At 44.5% G+C, this 23,344-nt stretch overlaps 1 protein-coding gene across 1 annotated transcript in view; it reads left to right on the top strand.

Moving 5' to 3' along the window:
- Positions 1-23,344, top strand: part of Col4a3 (collagen type IV alpha 3 chain) — a 131,707-nt gene that overhangs the window by 44,840 nt on the left and 63,523 nt on the right. The window contains 10 exon segments of the mRNA XM_038339473.1: positions 9,328-9,384; positions 10,832-10,921; positions 14,441-14,485; positions 16,132-16,176; positions 17,034-17,096; positions 17,733-17,786; positions 18,918-18,944; positions 19,852-19,929; positions 21,588-21,650; positions 21,760-21,795. Of these exon segments, the coding sequence (XP_038195401.1) occupies positions 9,328-9,384; positions 10,832-10,921; positions 14,441-14,485; positions 16,132-16,176; positions 17,034-17,096; positions 17,733-17,786; positions 18,918-18,944; positions 19,852-19,929; positions 21,588-21,650; positions 21,760-21,795 (558 nt within the window).

The following is a 23,344-nucleotide window of genomic DNA, read 5'->3' as shown; positions in this document are numbered from 1 at the left end:
TCACATAAACTGAGGGTGGTGGTCATGCGCATGTGCCATCCCAGCCTTTGGGAGGTGAATCAGTTGGCAGATAAACAAGTCTGAAGCCAGCCTGGAATACACAAAACTTTATATTAAGAACATTTAAACAATACACACACACACACACACACACACACACACACATACACACACACACACACACAGAGAGAGAGAGAGAGAGAGAGAGAGAGAATGCATGCATACACACAAAAACAATTTTTAAAAAGCTAATTCAAGATTTTCTTATCCTTTATGAAGAATCATACTCATGATTCTTTGGCTTATGCTCAACCCCACACCATCTCTTACTTAGGTATCATCAACTATGTCCTTTGGGGAAGAAGAAATTTGATAGGGTAGTGAGCAGCTTGGGTGGAGCCCAGTTCAGCCAAAAAAAATGGCTGCAGGCACCCTGGCTCTCTACACAGGCCAACCTTCAGGCAGAAAAGTCAATGTGTAGAGTGCGTGGCTCTCCAAAATCTCACCAAACTGAGGCGTAGTCATTTGCCAAGGTCAAATAAAAAGCTCTAGGCTCCAAAGGCAATCTGGACCAGGTTTGGAATGAGGATGAGGAGGGAGACCCTGAGGCCATTTGGCACCCAGTAACTCAGTCACCGCCTCCTACCAGCAGTGTTTTCGGGACCCGTCGGCTTTGGTGTGTCTCTAGAAATTTTCCACCTTTTACGGCTTCTTCACCAAATGCCTTCATCACTTTGTGTTTAAAACTTTCCTCTGTTTACTCTGACTGCATGTTTTTTTTTTTTTCTGTAAGGAAATCAAAGCTAAGTTAGTAGTTTTCCAAATGAAAAAGAAATACCATCTAAGATGAAGTTCGCATGTTCAGTAGTTTGAGAAAACAACTAATAAATTACAGGCCTTTGAATGTAAAAGAAAAGGCACTTTCTATATTTGAAATGAACGTTTTGGTGTCCTTTTGACTGTTAGTTTTGATCTTCAAAACAGCTATCCTAGATGGACTTTCTACCTTCACCGTTAATTGTTAGCAAAGTAAAACATGCACAGAGTAGCAACATAATAATAAAATACCCTTAACGTGAAAGGTTGAGATCATAAGCCCTCTCCTTCCCTGACCACTCCTTCCTGAGTTCCTCTTCAACTCCATAGCAGCTATTCTGTGTGTGTGTGTGTGTGTGTGTGTGTGTGTGTCTGTCTGTCTCCCTCTATCCCTCCCTCTTTCTTTCTCTCTCTCTCTCTGTCTCTCTCCTTTCTCTCTCTCCATCAACACTTACCTGTGTATAAACCCTCAGAGGGGGTGAGACACCATGAATGTCTCTCCCTGCTGACAGCCCCTGAGTAGATCCTGTGCAGGTAAAAACAGTCTCTGAGTTCAAGAGTGTGAGAGCCATGACATGCCCGGGAGCCAGCATTCCATTCTGCTCTCCTCCCTCCTTCATCTGGTTATCATGCTCCTCCTGTCCCTCTCCATAATGTCCCCTGAGCCTTGGAGGAGTGACAGAGCTGCCCCACCTGTGCTCAGACATTTCGCAGTTACATATTCTCTATATTTGACCAAGTGGAAGCCTCTGCAGTCATGGCTCATCACTCCGACCAAAGCTGACAGCAAAATTATTCTACAGACATAAAGATGACCGGCCATAGGGCAGTTTGTCAGGCATCATATCAGTCTGAATAACGATGGCAGTCGTTGCCCTGCCAGGTCCTGTTACCTCCCCAGTCACAGGCTTTGGGCTAGGTTTACAGTTCCGGACATGAATTCTTTTACCAGGACCGGGCATAAAATTCAACCAGAAAGCAGTTCGTTACCCCCATACTAGACTTGTTTCTGTGGTTCCACTGAGCTCATCTTGCCTGGCCAGTCGGTATTACTATACACAGGGTCAACCACTGCATAAGACGAAGGGTGTGACCAGCATTTTGACATTGTGACCTGATGCATTGATGTAAAACTCACAATGGAGAATTGCACAGCCAAGTTATCAAATAAAGCTGCACAAAAGTCTTGCATTCTGCACTGGGTTACATGGAATTTGCAGACTGTGTGATGGACAGGCCTACAGTCCCCAAAGTATCTCAGGACCCTCAAGTCAACAAGCAGAATGCCACTATTTCCCCAGCAACTGACCAGTGCGAAGAAGCAGGTAGCTTTTGTACATAAGAAACACATTTAAAAGTGTAAGTAGAAGCCAGGCACTGGTGGCACATGCTTTTAATCCCAGCACTTGGGAGGCAGAGACAGGCAGATCTCTGTGAGTTCAGGGCCAGCCTGGTCTACAAAGTGAGTCCCAGGACAGTCAGAGCTGTCACACACACACACACACACACACACACACACACACACACACACACACATGTCTGAGGAGTAGGGGAGCAGGGGAGATTAAATAGCATGAAAGGGATTTCTGAAAGAACCAAGGAACCAGAATCCCTAGGCACCCACTTCCCAGCATAGAGTTTGGATTTTCTATTGCTTGGTGAAGTTTTTTTGTTAAGATTATTTGAGGATTTTTTTTTTCATTTTTATTCGATTTGGGGGAAGTTTTTGTGTTAAGAGTTATTGGTTCCTAAATTCACGGTCATTAACATGTCAGATTGTTTTAAAGGACCCATTGTACACATGACAATGTAAAATTAGCTTGCTTTCACCCATGAAGAGAAAATTCTAGAACAATAGATGACAAAGCCAACAGTGTTTCACAGGATGAGCTAGGGAAGTGAGAAGAGGCACCTAGGGCCCATTCGGCGCCTCCCAGCCTAACCTGTGCAGGTTGGTGAGTCTTTCTCTAGGCTGAGGGACGTGAGGGAGAAACAATACACAGACTCATCATAATACAGCCACCGCATGCCCCATGAAGAATGGCTAAGATCAAGAAATCCAGTGACACCCGCCAGCGCAAGCATGGGGAACGTGGACCCTTTACTCACCGTGAACAAGAATCTAAGCTAGTTCCGCCATTTCGGAAATCAGCAGAGAAGCTTCTCAAAAATTAAAACTAGAGCTACCATAAGATCCAGCTGTACCACTTCTGGGTAAATGCCCCAAAGACTCCATGTCCTGACATACATGTACTTGCAAACCCACGTCAACTGCTGCATTGTTTGGAAAGGAAGAGGGTGGTGGATGCTGAAAATGTGGTGCATATACACAAAGGAATTCATATATTCATATATATTCATACACACACAAATATATGTAAGGAAAACTGAAACTCGGGAAACTTGCAGAAAAATAGATCAACCTAGAAAACATTATATTAACCAAAACAACAAGCTTCGGAAAGAAAAAGAATCTAATGTTTTCCCTTATACACGAACCCGAGCTTATAACGTTCATAAGTATATATGAACGAGGGTGAGTAAGGAAGAATGGATATAGACTATACGATTAGAAAGGAGCTCAGGGGAAGAGAGCAAGAGATGCTGAGGAAATAGAAACACCTATAGGACACATGGGACGTGAAGGCAGAAAGGGTGGTGTAAGTAGGAGAGCAGGAGGGATGGGAGGTGACAGGGAATAAGGGACACGGGGTCAACCAAAAGCAGTGTTTGTTTGAAAACTCCACAGCAAGATGTATGCTAATTAGGAATGCTTAAAACTAAAAGATTTCAAAATACTTTAAGGGACAGGAGTTGCTAGTAACTGACACACACCTCACTCCTTGGAATACACAAGGCCAGAAGGACGTGTTTTTACCGAAGTGTTTATCTCCAAACATGTCGGAGAACTCAGATTGCCACTCATCTGCAGGCTTGTCTGTCACTCAGAAAATCCAAAGCAGGTGGCTGGGTTTGTTGTCTAGACTAGTGCCATCTCCCTGGGCAGGAGCTGAAAGATGGGAAGAGTGGCAGCGCCGGTGGAGATGACAGTGGGTGGGGTAACCCCTCGCCAGACCCTTCTTCACTGAAGGGCAAGCTGCCAAAGCTGCAGGTCACTGGGTGGAGGCCGCTCTGCGGAGAACGGTTGCGGGGGGGGGGGGGGGGGGGGGGGGGGGAGGGGGGGGGAAGGGCGGGGGAGCTGTCTGGCACCGCTGGGCTTGGACTGGGTCAGCTGTTCTTTTCACATACGAAAACCATTGCCTGGGGACATTGGCTGGGCACAGAGACTGGCAGGGTCAATCACTTTAATGCAAAGTCAGCAGCCCTGCTCATTAGAGTGTGAACCAACTCCGAAGATGCCAACTTCCCCTCCCACTGACCCCGGGTAGCTGGATGTGGGGAGAGACAGAGGGAGCACCTCCACATCATGAGCCAGCAGAAATGGGACGTGCTGTGTTCAGAGAGGAGGAGGAGAATCTGAAAATGTTTTCTGTTAATGGGAAGTAAAAATGTAGGTATAAATTTCTTGCGCTTTTCAATAAACAGTAAGAATCAATGTACCTCATTAGATGGCTTGTTAATTTATTATTTTTCTTTATGTGTGTGATTTTGTGGGTAAATACTATGTGTGGGGGTGGGGGCTGCCTGCAGAGGCCTAAGAGGGTGTTGAATCTCCTGGAGCGAGAGTTACAAGTGGTTGTGAGCCACCCAACATGGATGCCGGGAGCCAAACTCAAGCGCTCTGAAAGAGCGGCATCCACTCTAACCACTGAACCAACTCTGCAGCACCAAACACTGGCTAAGTTTAACGGTGTACGGGTGATGCTTGGATGCTGTGGGAGCTGAGACAAAGCCTATCCAGGCTGCCCAGGCAGCAGCACAGTAATTGCTGCTTGTGTATCAACATCTGTGCAAATTGGCACCTATCATTATGAACATCAGATACCACTGAGATTTCTAAGGAGCATTTAAATGCTACAATATCTGTGCCCGTGTAAGAATAACATTGAACTAGTCAACTAATATACTTTGTATCCTCTACGGATACTGGTAACAGACCCTATGATCCCGTTGTGGAACTAACAAAGAATTTTCAGCCTCATCCTTATTCTGGAAATCCAGGCCAGTTCTCTGGCATTGGATGAACTCAGGAGGAAATGTTTCAGAGGGACATGGCTAGTTTACACTGACTGAAGATAAAGTCAGACAGTCACATGGCTGGCCTTTGGCAAATAGTCATGTGTGGAACACAGAGGGGAAGTCCCCAGTGCCTGAGACCTTACTGAGTGCACAGCCATCTGTAAGCAGCTTTTTGCCGATCCCTATTCCTCCGCAAACCATCACAAGATGATTCTTCTTCTTCTTCTTCTTCTTCTTCTTCTTCTTCTTCTTCTTCTTCTTCTTCTTCTTCTTCTTCTTCTTCTTCTTCTTCTTCTTCTTCTTCTAGATTATAACATAGTTGTGTCATCTCTTCTTTGACTCCCTCCCTCTCCAAACCCTTGCTCTCTGCTAATTCCCTTCTTTCATTAATCGCCACATGCCACAGGGCAAATCTTAATGCCTTCCTCTGCAAGTGGAACCAATGGCTGGGAAGCCTTTGGCAACTGACCCCAAACTCTACCTGAAACCTACACAGATAACCCACAGGACACACATACAGTAGCCCGTATGTACTGGGTATGGGATTCCTAGGGCTCTAAATCTTTTAGATACTTTACAGTGAATGTTTATCTTGCATTCTGAGGCCATAAAATGTGAATGCACTCATTAAAAGAATGATCCCCCCCTCCCAGGTGAATTTTTAATATTCAAATGTGCCAAAGCACTAACCTAGGGCAGCATTCTGATTCCAGGGGAGAGAAGGCAGGGTTGATTACTAAGAACTTCCTGCTCCTTACTTACTTGAGGTTTGGCATAAGAACACTTTGTTGCTGAAAAAGGAAAAATTATAAAACTATTGCATGAGAAATAGCCAGTCAGTGGAGTTGGTTGAATGGTAGCTGCTGGCCGTACAGCTTTTTTAAGGGAGTTAACTTCTGAATAGTAATCAATGGGTTGGATCCATTAAGATGGTTGTGGTTTTTCAAAAACGAGCTCATCAAAATGAAAGCAAAAGGTTTAGCCATGGCCTCTGCGCCATTTGGTTGAGTAGTCTAAGGGTCAACTTATTGAAATGTTTTTTCAAATTTTAGATTGTGTTTAAGGGAAGAGGCCAAAATGAAAAGAATTTATGCCTTGCATGCAAGATCACTCCCTTATTTCATGAGGTCCCATGCCAGTCCCTCTATGCCATCACACGGGCCTCTGAACAGCTGCCAGAGAGCTGTCCTTACTGTAACGCTGAGGTCATCCAGTGAGGTGGAGGATCTACCTCTAGGCAAGTTGTCACATAACGCATTCTGAAGTCCCAGACAGCATGATTGTGCAGACATGCGGGCAGGCCACACCCTGACTGTTTGACTGATTCTGGAATAGTCCTGCTAACCCAGGCAGAAAGAGACAGCTGTGTTCCTAGCTGTGAGAGCCACATCTACTACGCAGCCGCAAGCATACTAGAACAGGGCAGATGTGTGAAGAGAGGATATAGTGGGCCCACTCAAAATGCCTGTCTTTGAGTTGGCTTCCAGAAAGATCAGACTCTCTGTACCTTCTTCTAGCCAGCAAGTCAACTGACAGCTTTCTATAACAGTGACCCAAGTTCAGCTTTCTTAGCACGTGTGTTGGGGCCTCATCATCTCCAACTTTGGGGAATGATATGTAATTTTCTGGCCTCTGGAGCTACCCCCACATATGCAGCACACATATACACACACAAATACACCTACGATCCTCTAATAAACAAGTATGCTAAGATGATATCCATTTGGGCTTCTTTGTTTTAGTGCTGCTGTTAGGTAAGAATATATGCTCATATGGAGTGGCATGCCAGCCCGCACGCCATTTGCTTTTGGGTTGTTTGGTGACAGGGGAGTGTGAGTCTCTCTCTCTCTCTCTCTCTCTCTCTCTCTCTCTCTCTCTCTCTCTCTCTCTCTCTCTCTCTCTCTGTGTGTGTGTGTGGTGTGTGTGTGTGTGTGTGTGTGTATGCAGGTAAAGAAAGAAAGTGGGAGAGAACAACAGAGACAGAGGGAAATGGAGTAGGGGATTATACCAACAGCTGCTGAACCTAAATGAGATAGCATATGACCGTTTCTTGTGCTGCTTTTCAGCCCTCATAAGGACTTGATGTTTTTCTAAAATTTTCTTCAGTGCAAACAATGAATAAGCAATTCAGTTTGTGTTGGTTTTAATGTGTGGAGATAACTAAAGGCTCTGGCTTCACTCTTGTTCACCTCAATCATAATTTCCAAACAACACAACTCCTGTGCTTTAAAATTCCAAGTCCAAAGTGAGCCATAAGCGTCCATCCCATCAGTGCAGCGTTTGTTCGGGGTTTAGAGCACAAATAGGATATTGGCATGAGCAACGCTGGGTGGGTCCTTCTCTCCTGGGATGGACATACAGGTATCAGGAAAAATGTACATCAAACATGTAACTACAAAAGTTCCAGGAGAAGGGATAGGAGAGGAGATGTGGTCTAGACTAAAGGAGATCAGCAAAGAGGTACTCGCTCAAGCTCTAGCTGAAAGGTTCCCAGGACTGGAGGCCCAATACGACCTCCAAAGTAGATGATGATGATGATGATGATGATGATGATGATGATAGATAGATAGATAGATAGATAGACAGACAGACAGATAGATAGGTAGATGATAGATAGATAACAGATAAATAGATAACACATAGATAGATGATAGATGATAGATAGATAGATAGATAGATAGATAGATAGATAGATAGAAAGAAAGAAAAATAAATGTGTCCCCATTTAATTTTCTCTGCTTTAGATAATGGCTAAGATACCTCTCCCTTCTCTGGACCAGACATTCAGGATCCAGGTGTCTGTGGCTGATGAGAGGCAGAGCTTCTTACTGTCTATTGAGGACAGTGGTTAGGGTACTATACATATACTTATGTCAAGTGCACTCAGTGCACTACTAACAAGAGGACTTCATGAAACAGATTCCTGAGAGCTGGCCCTAAAGGTTCTGATTCAGAAGCCGGGCGGTGGTGGCACACACCTTTAATCCCAGCACTCAGGAGGCAGAGGCAGGCGGATTTCTGTGAGTTCGAGACCAGCCTGGTCTACAAGAGCTAGCTCCAGGACAGGCTCTAAAAGCTGCAGAGAAACCCTGTCTCGAAAAACCAAAAAAAAAAAAAAGAAAGGCAAAGCTGAGATCATTAAGACATGCCTGTATTATGCCAAACACCTGAGAGGAAAACAGCAAAGACCTGGTCTTCTGAGAATATCAAATAACAAAACCTCAGGGAGACTATCAATGCCTTAGTAAGTTACTTCCCGTTCGCATAAATCACAATGTTTATGAATGGGTGGGGGTGGGAAAAGTGGAAGTCACCCCCCTACTCACCTCTGTGAATGGCACAAAAGCCCCCTGTCATCACCGCAGGAAACATATCCAGTTAATTATGTGTTGAGACTTTTTCTTTCCAGTTACACAAACAGAATTCCCCAGCTTCTTTGTCATTTACCTGCCATCCTCCTAGCCTTGTACATCATCAATTATCAATTGATATTATCTATTAGCGATCATATTTTTTCTATAGAAGCAAGCTAATTTTGCAGTTAGTAATTAACTAAAGGAAACGATGAAGGGAAATGTTCATGTATGACCACAGAGTGTATTATTCATGTCAAAGTACATACTAAATCTGCTACTTACAGCTATTTTTCTCCTCGTTCCTCTCTAGGTAGGCAAAATTTTTTAGAGCTGATTCGTACATAGTTTCTAAGGGCTGAATTTGCAGAGGTCTCAAAGGGACTAGATAGGACAGCATTTCCCCAGCTCAGTGATGTAGCTTTCGTTCTTTCCATAAGGAAGATCATTCGGATGTCAGCATAGTGAGTGAAGGTCTGGAAGGCACAAAGTGAGCATCTATTCCAGTCTTGAGCACTGTTTCAGGGAAAGCAAAGCTTGGAGTCACCTGTGGAACATGATATGTGTTCAGTCATGATATATGAGATAGGTTGCACACCGGAAAGCCAGGTACAAATATGTATTGAACCTAAACACAGAGACACAGTCACAGATGCCCGTAGGCACGCACGCACGCACCCGTGCACAGATGCGCATGCACGTTTTATTGAAGCTAAGAATACGCCAGTGTTACACCGCTTTCCACCTGCAACAATGGCATTTTTCTTATCATGGAAAAGAGAAGAGAGATAAACAGCTTTTCCTTTTCCACAACCAAGTTACCTAATTTCCTAAGTCCAATAAAAAAAAAAAATGGTAACCCCTCCATGTCATTTGACACTCTTTCTAGGATGTTTTTCCTCTTTGCTTTTATTGATGAAATGCCAGTGTCCCGTGCATCAGGAGTTTAAGTGTCCAAGATTCAAAGAACATAAAATGGGTTGGCTATGCACCAATCATCCTCTATTGCTCTTTCCAGGGCTGTGTCTGCAAAGGAAAGGGCCCGTGCCTCTGTGTGGGGACCAAAGGGGAGAAGGTAAGAACAGAACTTCCTGCTGCCTCTTCACACCAGAGATGCCTTGAGCCTGTCACACTTTGCTCTTCTGTAGTGGAGATCTTCACTACCTTATCAAGTCCCCTAAATCCACGTTTAAAGTAATTGTATATAAACATTAACCTTAAACAATGTTGAAAGCCTTCTAGGAAGCTTTGGCTACTCCTGCTTCCTTGTGTAAATACTGGCAGTTAGACTGTAACTCTCTCGGCTGAATAAGTAGCAAGTTGGCAGAAAGAAAACATTTTAAGACGCCTCCCTAGCATACACTATATTTATGATGTTGCTAAACATGAGAGAAGAAACTAAAACAACTTGATTCTCTCGCGTCTATGTAAACATTGAATGAAACCCACAGAGGCTGTGCCGCAGCACTGGGACAAGATCGCCCCCTGGTGGTAAAATCCAGCAGCAGCACTCCAGTCAAGGAAAGAAAAATTCAAAGCTCCATTGCAGAATTCAAAGAAAAAGAATGCTGTGAAATCTCATCAGTTCGCTCCATTAACTCGCAATTTATGGCAATTAAGACAGGCAGAGCTAAAGTATTTTTGTTTGTTTACAAACTCCTTCCTCGGAGACATTAATTAATTATTCAACAATAATGAAGGGTAACTAACAGCTATACGCACAATGCAGTCCTCAAACATGGGAAAGTAACTGAGCTGTGAGAAGGTGGAGCAAATCCACTGCTGTCTCTGCTTGTCAGGTGTGCTTGCCTATATACCAGTGTAAAGGACTAGACTTTCAATCTTTTCTGTGGCTTCGTGTAGTTATTTATCTATTTATTTATTTGTTGCATTTACCAGTTGTAACAAAACAAATTAACTAGTGGCCTTGACTGCTAAAGACTATTTCTTGATATTCACATCCATGGGAAGGCTTTTTTTTTAAAAAAAAAAAAAATTCAATTCTACCAGGGCCCTTAGCATCATTTAGCTCCACCTACAAGATCACTTAGCTCACACTTTGCCGTATGTTGCCCTTGACACCTCGCCTGCAGCTCCTATGAAAATAGCTGATGGGGGGATGCATTCCCGTGCAACAACAAAAGGTCTCCAGGCTGTACTTCTATGGTACTAACAAGGCCTTCTATCTCACCCTCACCATCTCCACGCCTTAATAAACACACTCCACTAGACTTAATTTTCTAGCCATACTGCCCTTTCTATTCTTGGTTCCTTCCCTTCTAACCTCTATCCAGAGTCGTAGGTCTACCATCTGGGAAAAGTCAATCTCTATAAGGACGTGAGCGTCACTATGAAGCCTACAGTCACATGTCTCTAGGAGAAGGTTTTCCTGGGTGCTGAGTGTGACTATTGACTCTTTGATGCAAAAGAAGAACGCCATGATGAAGGGAAGGCTGGGGTGTGGCACAGTTGTCCTGCTGGCTCACTGCCACTTGCTTCTTGTTCCACTTTGGTTTTAACAGGGGGAGAAAGGCTGTGCCGGGCCCCCTGGTTTACCTGGCCAGAAAGGATTTCCAGGTCCTGAAGGCTTGCCTGGACCACAGGGACCCAAGGTATGTCACCTGTCAAGCTTGGTTAATCCTCTGTTTACCGAACCCATTTTCATGCCCACCACACAGGCCACTGGGGCCCTGAAGAGAACTTCCCATCATAGCCACCTGGCGGATGAAAAGCAAATCCTTGGTCTCCCATCTTAGCTGAGCTTTCAGGGCTGCATTCTTAGTCACCCAGACCCCAGGTAGTTTCCAGCCATGAATCTGGCCAAGCTTGTCTTACATGGAAGGATGAGGTCTTCCCTGCTTCAATGAAGACCTGTCCTTCCACCTGTGCCCTGACCCCTGGGATTCCCACCATGACTGTGGTCCAGGAGCACCTCCTCTCTAAGGGACCTTTGAACTATGCTTTTGATGCTGGCTCTTCTCTTTTAGTGCTAAAACATGCACGTATTCTTCTATACCGGCATATACCTTCATCTAGATTCCTTAGGTACCTTAAGCAAAGGTTGTCAACCTCTCCTTGTGTTTTCTATAGGTCGGGTTCTTGAAGAAATAGTTAATGTGGTACCTGTTGGTCTCCTGCTCATCTCCCCTTAGCCAGTGACCTCCAAATGGCCACTGAGAGGGGTGCTTTTGTGTCTTTACTTGACACGAATCTCTTCTTTGATTCCAACTGAGAACATCTGGAGACATCTGTCTGCCTTTGGTTTTGGAAGTCCGTATTCTTGGTTCTCTTCCTGTCTCCCTAACCACCTCTACCTACCTTTGAGGGATCTGTTAAGCATCAGGCTTCTAAGGTCTATAACAGAGCCTGCCATTCTCACACTTGTCACACATCTTTACCCTAAAGAGTGTAACACACAAAAGTCTTGTTTCAATAAACACCCGAGAGGATTTGCTAAATAACTACATCATGAGGTCTGCTGCTCATACCTTCCTACTGGTGACATTAGCTAGATGGACACTGGTGCTCTCAGGCACACAAACTCTCCTGACTACTGGTCTCCAGCAAGCTGTAAACTAATAACCTATAAAAGATCATTGTAATTGATCTTTGTGGAATCTTTCAAAATTGCAAACTGTATTGACATATCTATTAGAAAAAATGCATAGAATATTTAAATGATATATTTACCCCAATCCTAGCACTGACCCAATTATTCCTCCCTGTATTTTATTTATTCCTCATGTTGGCACTGTGATGCATACACAGACTCAAGGAGACCTTTCTGTTCACCACCTCATTATAAAGGACACATGTGAACAGACACATGGGGTTCACTGAAGGTCCCAGTGTAGGCACTTTCATCCCTGGAAGTGAAGTGTCTCGCTCTCCTGGCTCATGGAGCCCACCTGCCTAGAGCTTTCATAATCACCTCAGACTAGAGACTCTTGCAGGCACTTCCTCTAGGACGCAGGAGCCTCTCCTCACCCAGGATCTATCTCCCCTTCACCCTAGACAGTGGGGCTGCAACCAGAGACTCCTAGCTCTAATCGGGGATTAGCCTTTCTGGTGACCAGCCCCAAGCCAGGAGCCTGCCAAAAATCCCCTCATGAAAAGATGTCTCTTGGTGTGTTGGGGGATTTTGAGGGATCTGGGAGCTCTATATGAGGAGTCAAATATTAGGAGGCTAAATACAATCCTTGTATCCCAACCTCTAAGGAAGGATGAAGGATCTTGGGAGCTATAGGCCAAGGACTCAAGGCAGAGACAAGTATCTGTGGACCACACCTAAGCAACGAAAGCCATGCTTACAGTTTATAAAACACAGCCTGATGCCCAGGGTACCATTCCTGTCTGTCTGGTCCAAGCCAGTGTTCTCTTCCTCCTTTTCTTCTTCTGATGCTAATCTTGAATTAGCTAGGATGGGCAAGATGGCTGAGAAGGTAAAATGTACTGTCTATATAAGCATGAGGACCTGAGTTCAGATCCCCGGCACCTCTGTGAAAGCCAGACATAGCAATGAGCATCTGTGACCCCAGGGCTGGGAGAAGAGGGACAGAGAAGAAATCTGTGGAGCTCAGTAACCAGCCAACCTAACTGAACCAAGTAACACTCTCAGTTCAGTGAGAGTCTCTGTTTGAAAACGTAAGATGCAGAACAATAGAGAAAGATACCAAATGCCAAATCTGGCTTCCACATACATGCATAACACACACACACACGCACACGCATGCATGCACGCATGCACGCACATTTTTTAAAACTCTGGTTATTCCATTGACTGTTATCAGGGCTTGGGCTTGCATTTCCCTTCGTTTCTCTGGTCCAAGTATTTTCGGTGTGTGAAGCCTGCAGGTAGACCAGCCGAGAACTCCTTTCTTCTTCCGTTCTCCATACCCTACTCTGCTCGCTTGCCTTCAGCACGCCTTGAGGAATACCACTTGCAATTAGAATTGCTAGTGCCATGCTGCCTCGTGTAGATTGCACGTTGGGCAGATACTCCACAAAACTAGCCCAGAAAATGCCTGTCATGTCAAGAGGTCTTGTTTTCAAACATAGCTTAGAGGTACGTACAGCCCCAAGGGAGAACTTAACTGAAGGCAAACAACCAGAGAACATTAAAATCTTGCCAAATTATCTTTCAGATTTATAGGCTTCCTTTCTCCGTGTTATTTTCTGCACAAGAGGATTTACTACAGGGAAGTAGAACCTGCAAATCTGTCTACTTTTCTGCCCTCCGCATAACACAAAACAGCTCCCACAGGGGGAAAGAGACAGCCTTGAACATGGCCTTGCACCCAGGAATGCCACCTCCAAAGGGAAGGGTTGACTTTGGCCTGGACAGTCCAATCTCAGAAGACTCTGTAACAGCCCTTTCTCAAAAAGAAAAAAAAAATGAAATTCTCTGGAATGACGAAAACAGCTTTCGCACAATTGTGCTTTCACAGCGAGTGGCATAGCTAAAATATTGTCCATTTAAGGTTATTCCCTATGAAAGGGGGCCTCAAACTGGGATGCGCTGGAAGGAAAATCAGGCTTGGTACAGGCAGTCCTCGCTTTGTTATTTATTTGCTCCTATGTGTCAGGCACCTTGCACTATGAAGTGTTGTTTCTCCTGCACGGAATCACTGGCTGCTGCCCTCCTTGGCCATTTAAACCACCCACGGCGTTCTTCCTTACCAGACCTCAGAAGCTGCTGGGCTAATGTGAATCTTTTACAGGCTTGCAGCACTTTCCAGTGCAGGAGAACCCTAACAAAAACCTGCTGAAAGGTGGATTTTGAATCAATACGCCTGGGATGAGGAAAAAGGGGCGGGACTGTTCCCAGGTTGATGCCAAGTCATTGGTCCCTGATGTCAGTTTTGATTAGCAAGGGTATAAATGCAGTTTTGTTTGTCCATTCTGATTGGTACTTGATTGGATCAAATGATCAAGATTTATCAACAGGGAAATAATCACAGGAGGAAAACTGTTCAGCGTGGAGACCAGCCTGGGGTGTCCGGTGTGGGGGGCGGGCAGACGGGGGCGTAGTACCCGTGGAGACCAGCCTGGAGCATCCTGTGTGTGTGTGGGTGGCATAGCACCAAAAGGTTTTTGCTGTACTGACTTTTCCTTTTTCCACTTGGTTCTAGGGCTCTCCAGGACTTCCAGGGCTCACTGGCCCCAAAGGCATCAGGGTTAGTAGTTCCACCCATCTGTTCTGATTGTTGGTTGAGCACTAACAATCGTATAGTAGGAAACGTTATTCAAATGTCAGAGAGGAGGCCGTCCATCGCGTCTGGCTCCCCAGATGGAGTTTGATAACAGGAAAACTAAGCCACTAGCTGAGACCAAAATAATGGTCACCACCTTAGGGACAGACATGAACTGATGGGGAAAGGGCTCAAGAGGACTTTCAAGAGTGATGAAGATGTTGGTTATGTTTGAGGTAGAAGTAATTATGAAGCAACCGTAAGTATCCAGCCTTGGTGGTGCGTGCCTAGCATCCCACCACTCTAGCAACAGGGCAGGAGGATTGGGAGTTAAGGCCAGCATGAGCAACATAACAAAACTCAAGAAAGGAAGGAAGGGAGGGGGGAGGGAATGAAGGAAGGAACGGGAAGGAAGGAAACAAGGAAGGAAGGAAGGAAGGAAGGAACGGGAAGGAAGGAAGGAAGGAAGGAAGGGGAAGGCCAGGCAGGCAGGCAGGCAGGCAGGCAGGAAGGAAGGAAGGAAGGAAGGAAGGAAGGAAGGAAGGAAGGAAGGAAGGAAGGAAGGGGAAGGCAGGAAGGCGGGAGGAAAGGAGGGAGAGAGGGAGGGAGGGAGGGAGGGAGGGAGGGAGGGAGGGAAGGAGGGAGGGAAGGACATATATAAAAACCCATGCTTTTCACCGAGGATAAACATTTTACTGCATGTAAAATATACCTTAAAAATGATTTCAGCCAGATGTGCCCACTCACACTTACAACCTCAGCACTCAGGAGGCTGAGGCAGGAGGATTGCTCTAAGTTCAAGGTTGGGCTGCCTAGTGATATTCCCAGGCTAGCCTGGGCTGTAGAGTGAGCCCTTATCTCAAAGAACAAACAAAAAAAAAGAATTTTCCACAACCAAACCATAACAGTCCCCTCCTACGAGTTTTATAAAGTAAAACTTCCCACAGGGCTAAGTGCTTGTGATGCCTGATGATCTGAGTTCAATACCAGGAACCTATGTCATTAAAAACAAACAAACAGACAGATTCAGTAGTGCACAATCCCAGCACTCATGTATCCAAATAGGAGGTGGATATAGGAGATGGGCAGCCAGGCTGAGCTGAAATAGCAAGAGAGGCCCTGCCCCAACAATGTGAGAATCAGAAAAAACTCCCCCAAAGTTGTCCTCGGACCTCCACAAGTTTGCTGTGTCACAAACACCACACATAGGCACACAGAGACACAAACAGACAGATACACACACATGCATGCACACATGTGCTTGCACACACACACTCACACACACACATACATACATACACACACAGCAGTTCTGCAAATGGGAGGCAGGGGCAAAAATTCACAAGCACGAAAACAGCCCTGGATATGTACACAGTGAGCTTGAGACCAGTCTAGGCCACGTGAATAGCAAGATTGACTCTCACCAAGCAAAGCAAAAATATAAAAAGTTGCAAAGGCCAGATGCACAAAGGTTTGCCAAGCCTTTTTGTTGGCTTTTCTAATCACTTTTTGATATACTCAATACATAGCTGCAAAGGAATGATCGTTGAAATGACAAATAATTTTATGTTTATAGGATAAACATTTTTAACAGTTTTCTCTCTATCCCCTCCTCTTTTGCTTATGTTTAGGGAATAACTGGATTACCAGGATTTTCAGGTCCTCCTGGACTTCCAGTAAGTAATGAGAAGCATATGTGTGTATGTATGTTTGTATATTTATTATGTGTGTGTATGTGTGTATGTATGTATGTGTGTATATCTGTATATGTCTGTATGTTTGTGTGTATTGTGTGTATATGTATGTAGTGCATATATTTTTGTGTATAAGTTTATGCGTGTCGTGTATGTATGTTTGTATGTGTATATATATGTGTGTACATTTGTATATGTGTGTATGTGTGTGTAGCATGTATGTAATGTGTGTGTATATGTATGTGTGCATACATATGCATTGAGTATATGTATGTGCGCATGTATGCGTACGTTTGTGTGTGTGTGCTCCTACTCACATGATCATCTTAATGAAAACATTAGAATAGTCACACAAAGAAGCTTGTCTGACACACTCTTTACAAGAAGAAAACACACCCTAGGACTGACCGTGGAAGAGTGTGGATTTGTATGGCCCCTGAGCGGAACTGAGTAGCAGCGGTAGAACAAAATAGAAGGGCCTGGTTTATAACACAGAACAACGCCACAGTCCCCTCGGTGACCACTCTGTCCTTTCCTCCCTTCCTCTCTCACTTAGAACAGCAAGCCATGTAATCCCACTTTCTGTTTTCTAGATTTTTATCTAAAATATCCACATCTCACCCAATAATCTTTATCTTAGCATGTTTTGTTTCCTGTGATATTAAATTATATCAAAGATCTACAATTTAAATTAGCCATGTAGGCATTTAAGCAGCCATTTCTAGCCAACAGCCATTTTAAACCACCCTTCATTTCTCTTGAGTCCTGCCTCTTTTGCAGGGTCCTGGGGCTGGTGAAGCTGCCTCTGTCTTTGTCAGTGAGTCTTGCTCTCTTTCTAGGGCATCCCAGGCCACCCTGGGCCTCCTGGGCTGGCTGGTTTACCAGGATGCAATGGTTCGAAGGTAGGTCCTGCTCGCACAGGTGGTTAGTGAGAGCCTTGCTGGATGAATAAGCGAGGGAGACGCTGTAGTGAAATGGAAATAGACTTTCTAGTAGCATCCTTTAAATCAGAATCAACAGCGTGATTGAATAGCAATTGCTTCCTTGCTCCTCACGTATGGATTTAAGGGAGTTTTCCAATCAATTCGCACAGAAGCTCAATGACTCTCTTGCATCAGAGATTATAGGTACCAATCAGAGACTAAAGCTTCGAGAACAAAGTTAGTGTCTGGAAAGGAAAACCTGAGCATTGAAGGGCCCTCTTGCCTCTATTGTGTCCCAACTGAGCCCTGCCCTCCCCCCTAGGAGGGTGGCCACAAGCGAACTAATTACTAAAGTTCCAAAAGCAGCAATTAAAAGGTTCTTGGCACAATTAGGCTGCTGTTTATGCTCAATTTGAGGAGCAGTCAGCCCGAGCTTATTCTCAACTAAGATAATGGGTTTCTGGCCCTCGGCCCTCTGAGCAGTAGCCATCAAGAGTTTGAATTGGTTTGCTAGAGTTGTCAACCCCAGGGTTGGAGGGGCCACTCGGGGATAGCTACCCACGTGGGATGTTCTAACACAGCTAAGAATTCTGACAAACTTTCCGTGTCTTCTAGGGTGAGCAAGGATTCCCAGGCATTCCGGGGACACCAGGCTATTCGGGGCTCCCAGTAAGTCTCCATGACTCTCTCCAAGTCACAGACAGAAAGTACAGATGAAAGAAGTCTGTTCCGTGTGCCACATACACAAGCCTCTCGTGATATGGGGAAGGATGAGACGTTATCAGACTCTGAAGAAAGAAAGAAAAAAGAGACAGCAAAAAAGAAAGAGAGGAAGAAGGAAAGAAGGAAGAAAAGGAGGGAGGGAAGGAAGGTAGGAAGGAAGAAAGGAAGGAAGGAAGGAAGGAAGGAAGGAAGGAAGGAAGGAAGGAAGGTTATGACATCACATTTAGACATTAAGGCTTTGTTTACTTTGATGCATCCACACAAGATGTATAATAAGCAGACAGACTGGATGAGAGGATGTGAGGTAAAGCCTCCAGCAATTCAGAGAGAGCAAAGAGAGCAGTGAGTTAGAGGTCAGACTTGACCTCAGCATGTAACTTCGAAGTCAGGAGGAATGAGCAGGCAGGGAAAGGAGGAAAGGCCCTAACGGCAGAGAGCAAACCAGAAAGAGTACAGGATAGAAGTCCTGGGGAAGACTGACTTCAGTGAAGGATGGGGCAACCCAAGGATGCTGAAAGGTTTGGTAATACAAGAACGGATGACTTGGTCTCAGCCAAATGACATGAAGTCATTGCTGGCCTTGGAAAGCAGTGGTTCCATGACAGGAAGGAGCAGGGAGGCATATATGGAACTGGGAAGCAGTCAGAAAAGGAACAGGATATAAACTTGCAGGTAAGATGAAAGGAAGACTGACTGTATTGGAGGGAGGCAGAAGATGAAGAAGAAACTGTTTTTTGTTTTTTTTTCTTTTTTTTTTTGTTTTTCGAGACAGGGTTTCTCTGTAGCTTTTTTAAAGCCTGTCCTGGAACTAGCTCTTGTAGACCAGGCTGGCCTCGAACTCACAGAGATCCGCCTGCCTCTGCCTCCCGAGTGCTGGGATTAAAGGCGTGCGCCACCGCCGCCTGGCTAAGAAGAAACTGTTGATCTGTTGAAATGTGCAAATTTGAGGATGTTGAAAGCCGGAAGCAAGAATGTTAGAATGTTATTCGGCCAGCTGGCAAAGTAAGGAAGTAGAGACAAGGCCAAGTGTATGGATTTGTTTGGCCTCTGGTGGCTAATGCATTGCTTCTTTCCCAGGGTCCTGCTGGTTTGAAAGGACAAAAAGTAAGTCATTTGTCATCTACTGTTACTGAATATCTCTAACCATATGTATGAAGAAGATTTCGATTAATTAATAAAATATAAACTATAACAAACTGACCTCATAAGTCAGGTCTTGGTATTAATAATTCAGACACTATAGAAATTAAAACATGGCACTTTCTCCTATTGAGCAAATTCTTCTGATTCTCACCATAGACAGGTCTTTGAATGGTTATGCCATTCTTTAAGGAAGGAGGATCAAGGGGCAGGAAACTGATCTCATGTTTGAGACCCCACATTCTAGGTTAAGAATTACTACCCCTTTGGGTGTCTTGGGAAATGATTTATTATTCCTTTTCCTTCTATCATTACAAGTTGTCAGATTTTTAAGAATAGTACAAAAGTGGGAGGAGGGGCTTGTGAAACCCACCCTTACTTGAGGAGCTATAGGAAGCTAATGGTTGCTGGGGAAGGAGAGAGATTTTCCTCAGTGGTGTAGCCATTGGTAACTTGTCCATGAGCATATAAGTAGCCCCTCAGCCATGGTCCTATAAGAAACCTTAATTAAACTCACACACACACATACATTTGTGTGGTGGGAAAGTATAGGGTGGACTATAATCAGCAGGAGTGCTGGAGGAAAGGTGGGTAGTGAGAGTGAATATAACCAAAAGGCATTTTATATACAAGTGCATAAATGTCACAATAAAATTCATCATATATAATTTATATAGGTTAGCAAAAATTCTTAGTAAGTTCTTTGAATTCTTCAAAATGGAATAATCTGCACATTTGTAAAATGCTTCTCTAAGTTTATATATCCTCGCAAGCGCTCAGTTTTGAGGAGGTAGAACCTTGGACAAGCACTCAATGAGGGAAGTTGAAAATACAAAGTTGATTGGGGTTCATGACTGTCTCTGTTTCCAAGGGTGAGCCTGCTCAAGGAGAAGACAGGGAATTCAATGGCAAAGGTGACCCTGGGCTTCCAGGGCCTCCAGGCTTCCAGGTATGATACTTCTAGAAAGATCTCTCTTTCATATTCTTATTCATACCATATCATATTCATATTCTCTATCTCCCTCTCTCCCTCCCCTCTTCCTCCCGGCCTCTCTCTTTCCTCTCTTCTCTCCCTGTCTACAATGTCCACCCCACATGTCAGTCTAACACTGACTCCATTGAGAGGAGCAACACACTGATTCGCAAAAAAATGACACTGTGGACATATTATATTCTCTTCTTACGTGTATGTCAGTGGAGAATGTTCAGGGACGATTTCTACTCTCTCCATATTGGCTGAAATCAAAGACAGGTTCACACCATGCATTGAGTACCACTTACAATTGGAGTGTTGAAGAACAACCTGGCTCCAATGTTCACACAGCATCTTTATGAGTTTTGTTGAAGGGTGGCTCTCTCCTCCTTGAGCCCCCAATAGTTTGCTTCACTAGTCCATCTGTAGCTAGCCTGGAGGTGTTTCATAATAGATCCAGTGAGACACAGCTATCTGGGGCTTGTGTTAAACTTTGTGATTCAGAAGGCCCCTTAGGTAGGTATCAACTATAATTGCTAAATTTCAGGCTAATGAACCAGAACTAACTCACCTTAGTTTGGAATTAAGTGTGGGAATTTCTGCAAAGAGACAGGATATTTACCTCTGTGAATCAGAATTTGAATTGAGGCTGTGGATGGATGGTGAGCCAGGTCAACTAAGCTGTGAAGTTGGGCTCAGAGCTGAACAACCACAGGCGTGTGGCTAGCAGTGGTAGTGGGCTCCTGAGAGAGGGGTGGGATGGGATGGCTCTTGATCCAGCATAGGGATCAGTGGTGCAGAAAGGACTTGGCCGTCTCCTGTCAGTGCACTTCTGTGCACTATTTATTGTGTAGGCCCTGAAGACAGTGCAATATGTTTAAGGTGCCTTAGAGGCCAGTTGTCGACAGGATTATTTCCAGGCTCTAGGGCTCAGATCAGCCAACAACCAGTTCTAAAACCATTGTCCTCGTGGAGACCACATTCTGATAAGTAGAGAGAAAAACAAATCAGTCAATAATGGTACCTTGTGTTACAACATAATGAATGCTAATGAGAAAGGGAATGCTGGGAGTAGGACTAGGAAGTATCAACAGGGGAGGACTCCAGCTTTGGACAGACAGAGAAGGAGCCCAGAGTTCTGGTGACACAGTTAACTTGAGGTACTGATCCAGCTGAGAGGGCAGCCTTCTGAAAATGCCAGCCAGAGAGAGAAAGGAAAGAAGCGATCATATAGATATAAGGAAAACTAGGCAGGGGAGCTGTAGGTGGGGCCAGTCCTAAAGGAGAAGGAGAAACACTGTCCAAATACAGGGAGGGAGAAGGAAAAGACAGGAAAGAAGAAAGGAAGGAAGGAAGGAAGGAAGGAAGGAAGGAAGGAAGGAAGGAAGGAAGGAAGGAAAAAACCCTGAAAACTCCCAAGTAGAGAAGCATTGCTGGCAATGCCCCATATGCAATAGCATTAGACTATCCTAGGTATCTGTTGCCTCCAGCAATGAGTTAGAATGTATCATTATGGTTGGTTGCAGTCACTTAGAAAGGAGGCGGTTTGCTCTTGTGATTCCATTAAAACATCACTGTCTAACTTTGGCGTTATTTGACAAGTACACTGAATTCCCTATTCTCTTAACTTCAAGGGTTTTCCAGGCCCCCCAGGTTTTCCAGGGCCTGCCGGTCTACCTGGTCCTCCGGGAGATTTTGTAAGTATGAAGTCCCTCTCAGTGTCTACATTGGTGACAGCAAAATGTTTTAGAGCATTCTCTGGCTGGGAGTGATTCCTGCTGTAACATTTCCTTATGGCTTTTCTAGGGTCTTCCAGGTGCCGTGGGACCCAGAGGACCAAAAGTAAGTCTGTGTTCCCAAGTTGTAGCAGTCAGAGCACCCTAGCCAGTCCAAAAGCCTAGCAGACCACAGAGGGTACCTCCCTGGGATCACAGGAATCCCAGCAGGACAGGGGACAGGACCAGCTGTGACTGGGGAAAAGCAAGGATTTCTAATAGATAGACTTCCATGGCTGATAACCTTGCCTTGGGCCATCGGGTCTTGTAGCAGGCTGCTTTGCAAACTCCGTGCGATCTTATGTGCCTAAATGAAGGATGACTTTGTGTGGTCTTTAGGTGTTTCTACTAAAAAGTCAAGTTGTAGCTTAAGGATAAAAATGTTGAGTGAATAAAAAGTTAAATTTTAAAAAATGTTGCATGAAGCTAGCCTCGCCAAGGAGGCACTGCTAAGCAGTGTTTCTTATTGATATTAAAATGAGCTGATATACAGGATCTTTCCCAGTGTTCTCTCGCATTTATTACTTCACTGATAGATGCACACAAGCAATCTCTCTGTCCCTCTCCGTGTCCCGTTCCCCTCCCCCTCTTCCTCCTTCTTCCTCTGTCTCTTCTAGGTTCAGATTACATGAGTAGCAGCTGAGGTTTGAAATATCTTGATTCCCCTGCAGCTCTCTACACCAATGGGACAGAGACTGTGGGGATTGCTTTTCTCATTCTTGATACCAAGTACCCAACAAAAGCAAGCTGAGAAAGGAAAGGCTTATTTGGGCTCAAAGTTCGGGGTACAATCTTGCACCTATATCATAAGGAGAGGGCAACAAAAACTATGGCTCGGACCTGCCGCTTGCTTTGTCTTCAGTCTGGGACCCCAGCCCACAGAATGGGGCCATCCACACTCAGGCTGGGTCTTCTAACCCAATCACCCTAATACCCCCCCCCCCAAAAAAAACCCTCAGAGACACCAATGGTCGCCACCATGGTGGTCCCAAATCCCACCCAGCTGTCAATCAAGGTTAACCAACCACATCCAACAGCCACCCACTCCTGAGCATACAAGTGAATTGAGACTTGGAGAGAGGATCATGGGTGAGCTAGAAAGGCACAGCCAACCTCAACTATATATGGATGGAAATGCCACAAGGCAATGTTACTTTGTATGCTAACTTGAAAACAAATTTAAAAAGAAAAGCCACAGATCAGCAGAAACTTCATAGAAATGAAATGCCAGATAAGTAATATTAAAAACGTGTATCTCCAAAGCAAAGATTCACTGTTTCTCAGTCTAGACTGTTGCTGCAAGAGTCTTTAAAGTGGAAGTAGCATGTTTTAAACTAAGAAACATCCACATCAAATTTGTTATTTTATGTATATAGTTACTACGTGCACACTTCTACGTGGCAACCTTAGACTGTTTTTTTTTTTTTTTAGAAAAAGTTGTAACACGAAAAAAATCTTGACTTTACAATATTATGAACATTTTGTAAGGTTTTCTCCATGTTTCTTAAGAGTTAATTAGTAAGATTAAGATACTGGGCCACATTTATGACTTTCATATAATATTTACTATGAAAACCATTAAAACAAGAATAAACTGCCCTTGGGAGATTTTTATA

Source organism: Arvicola amphibius, chromosome 8 (genome assembly GCF_903992535.2).
Source record: "Arvicola amphibius chromosome 8, mArvAmp1.2, whole genome shotgun sequence".
NCBI classification, from domain to species: domain Eukaryota; kingdom Metazoa; phylum Chordata; class Mammalia; order Rodentia; family Cricetidae; genus Arvicola; species Arvicola amphibius.
Note: the sequence above shows the minus strand (reverse complement) of the source record. Positions and strands in the feature narration are given on the sequence as shown.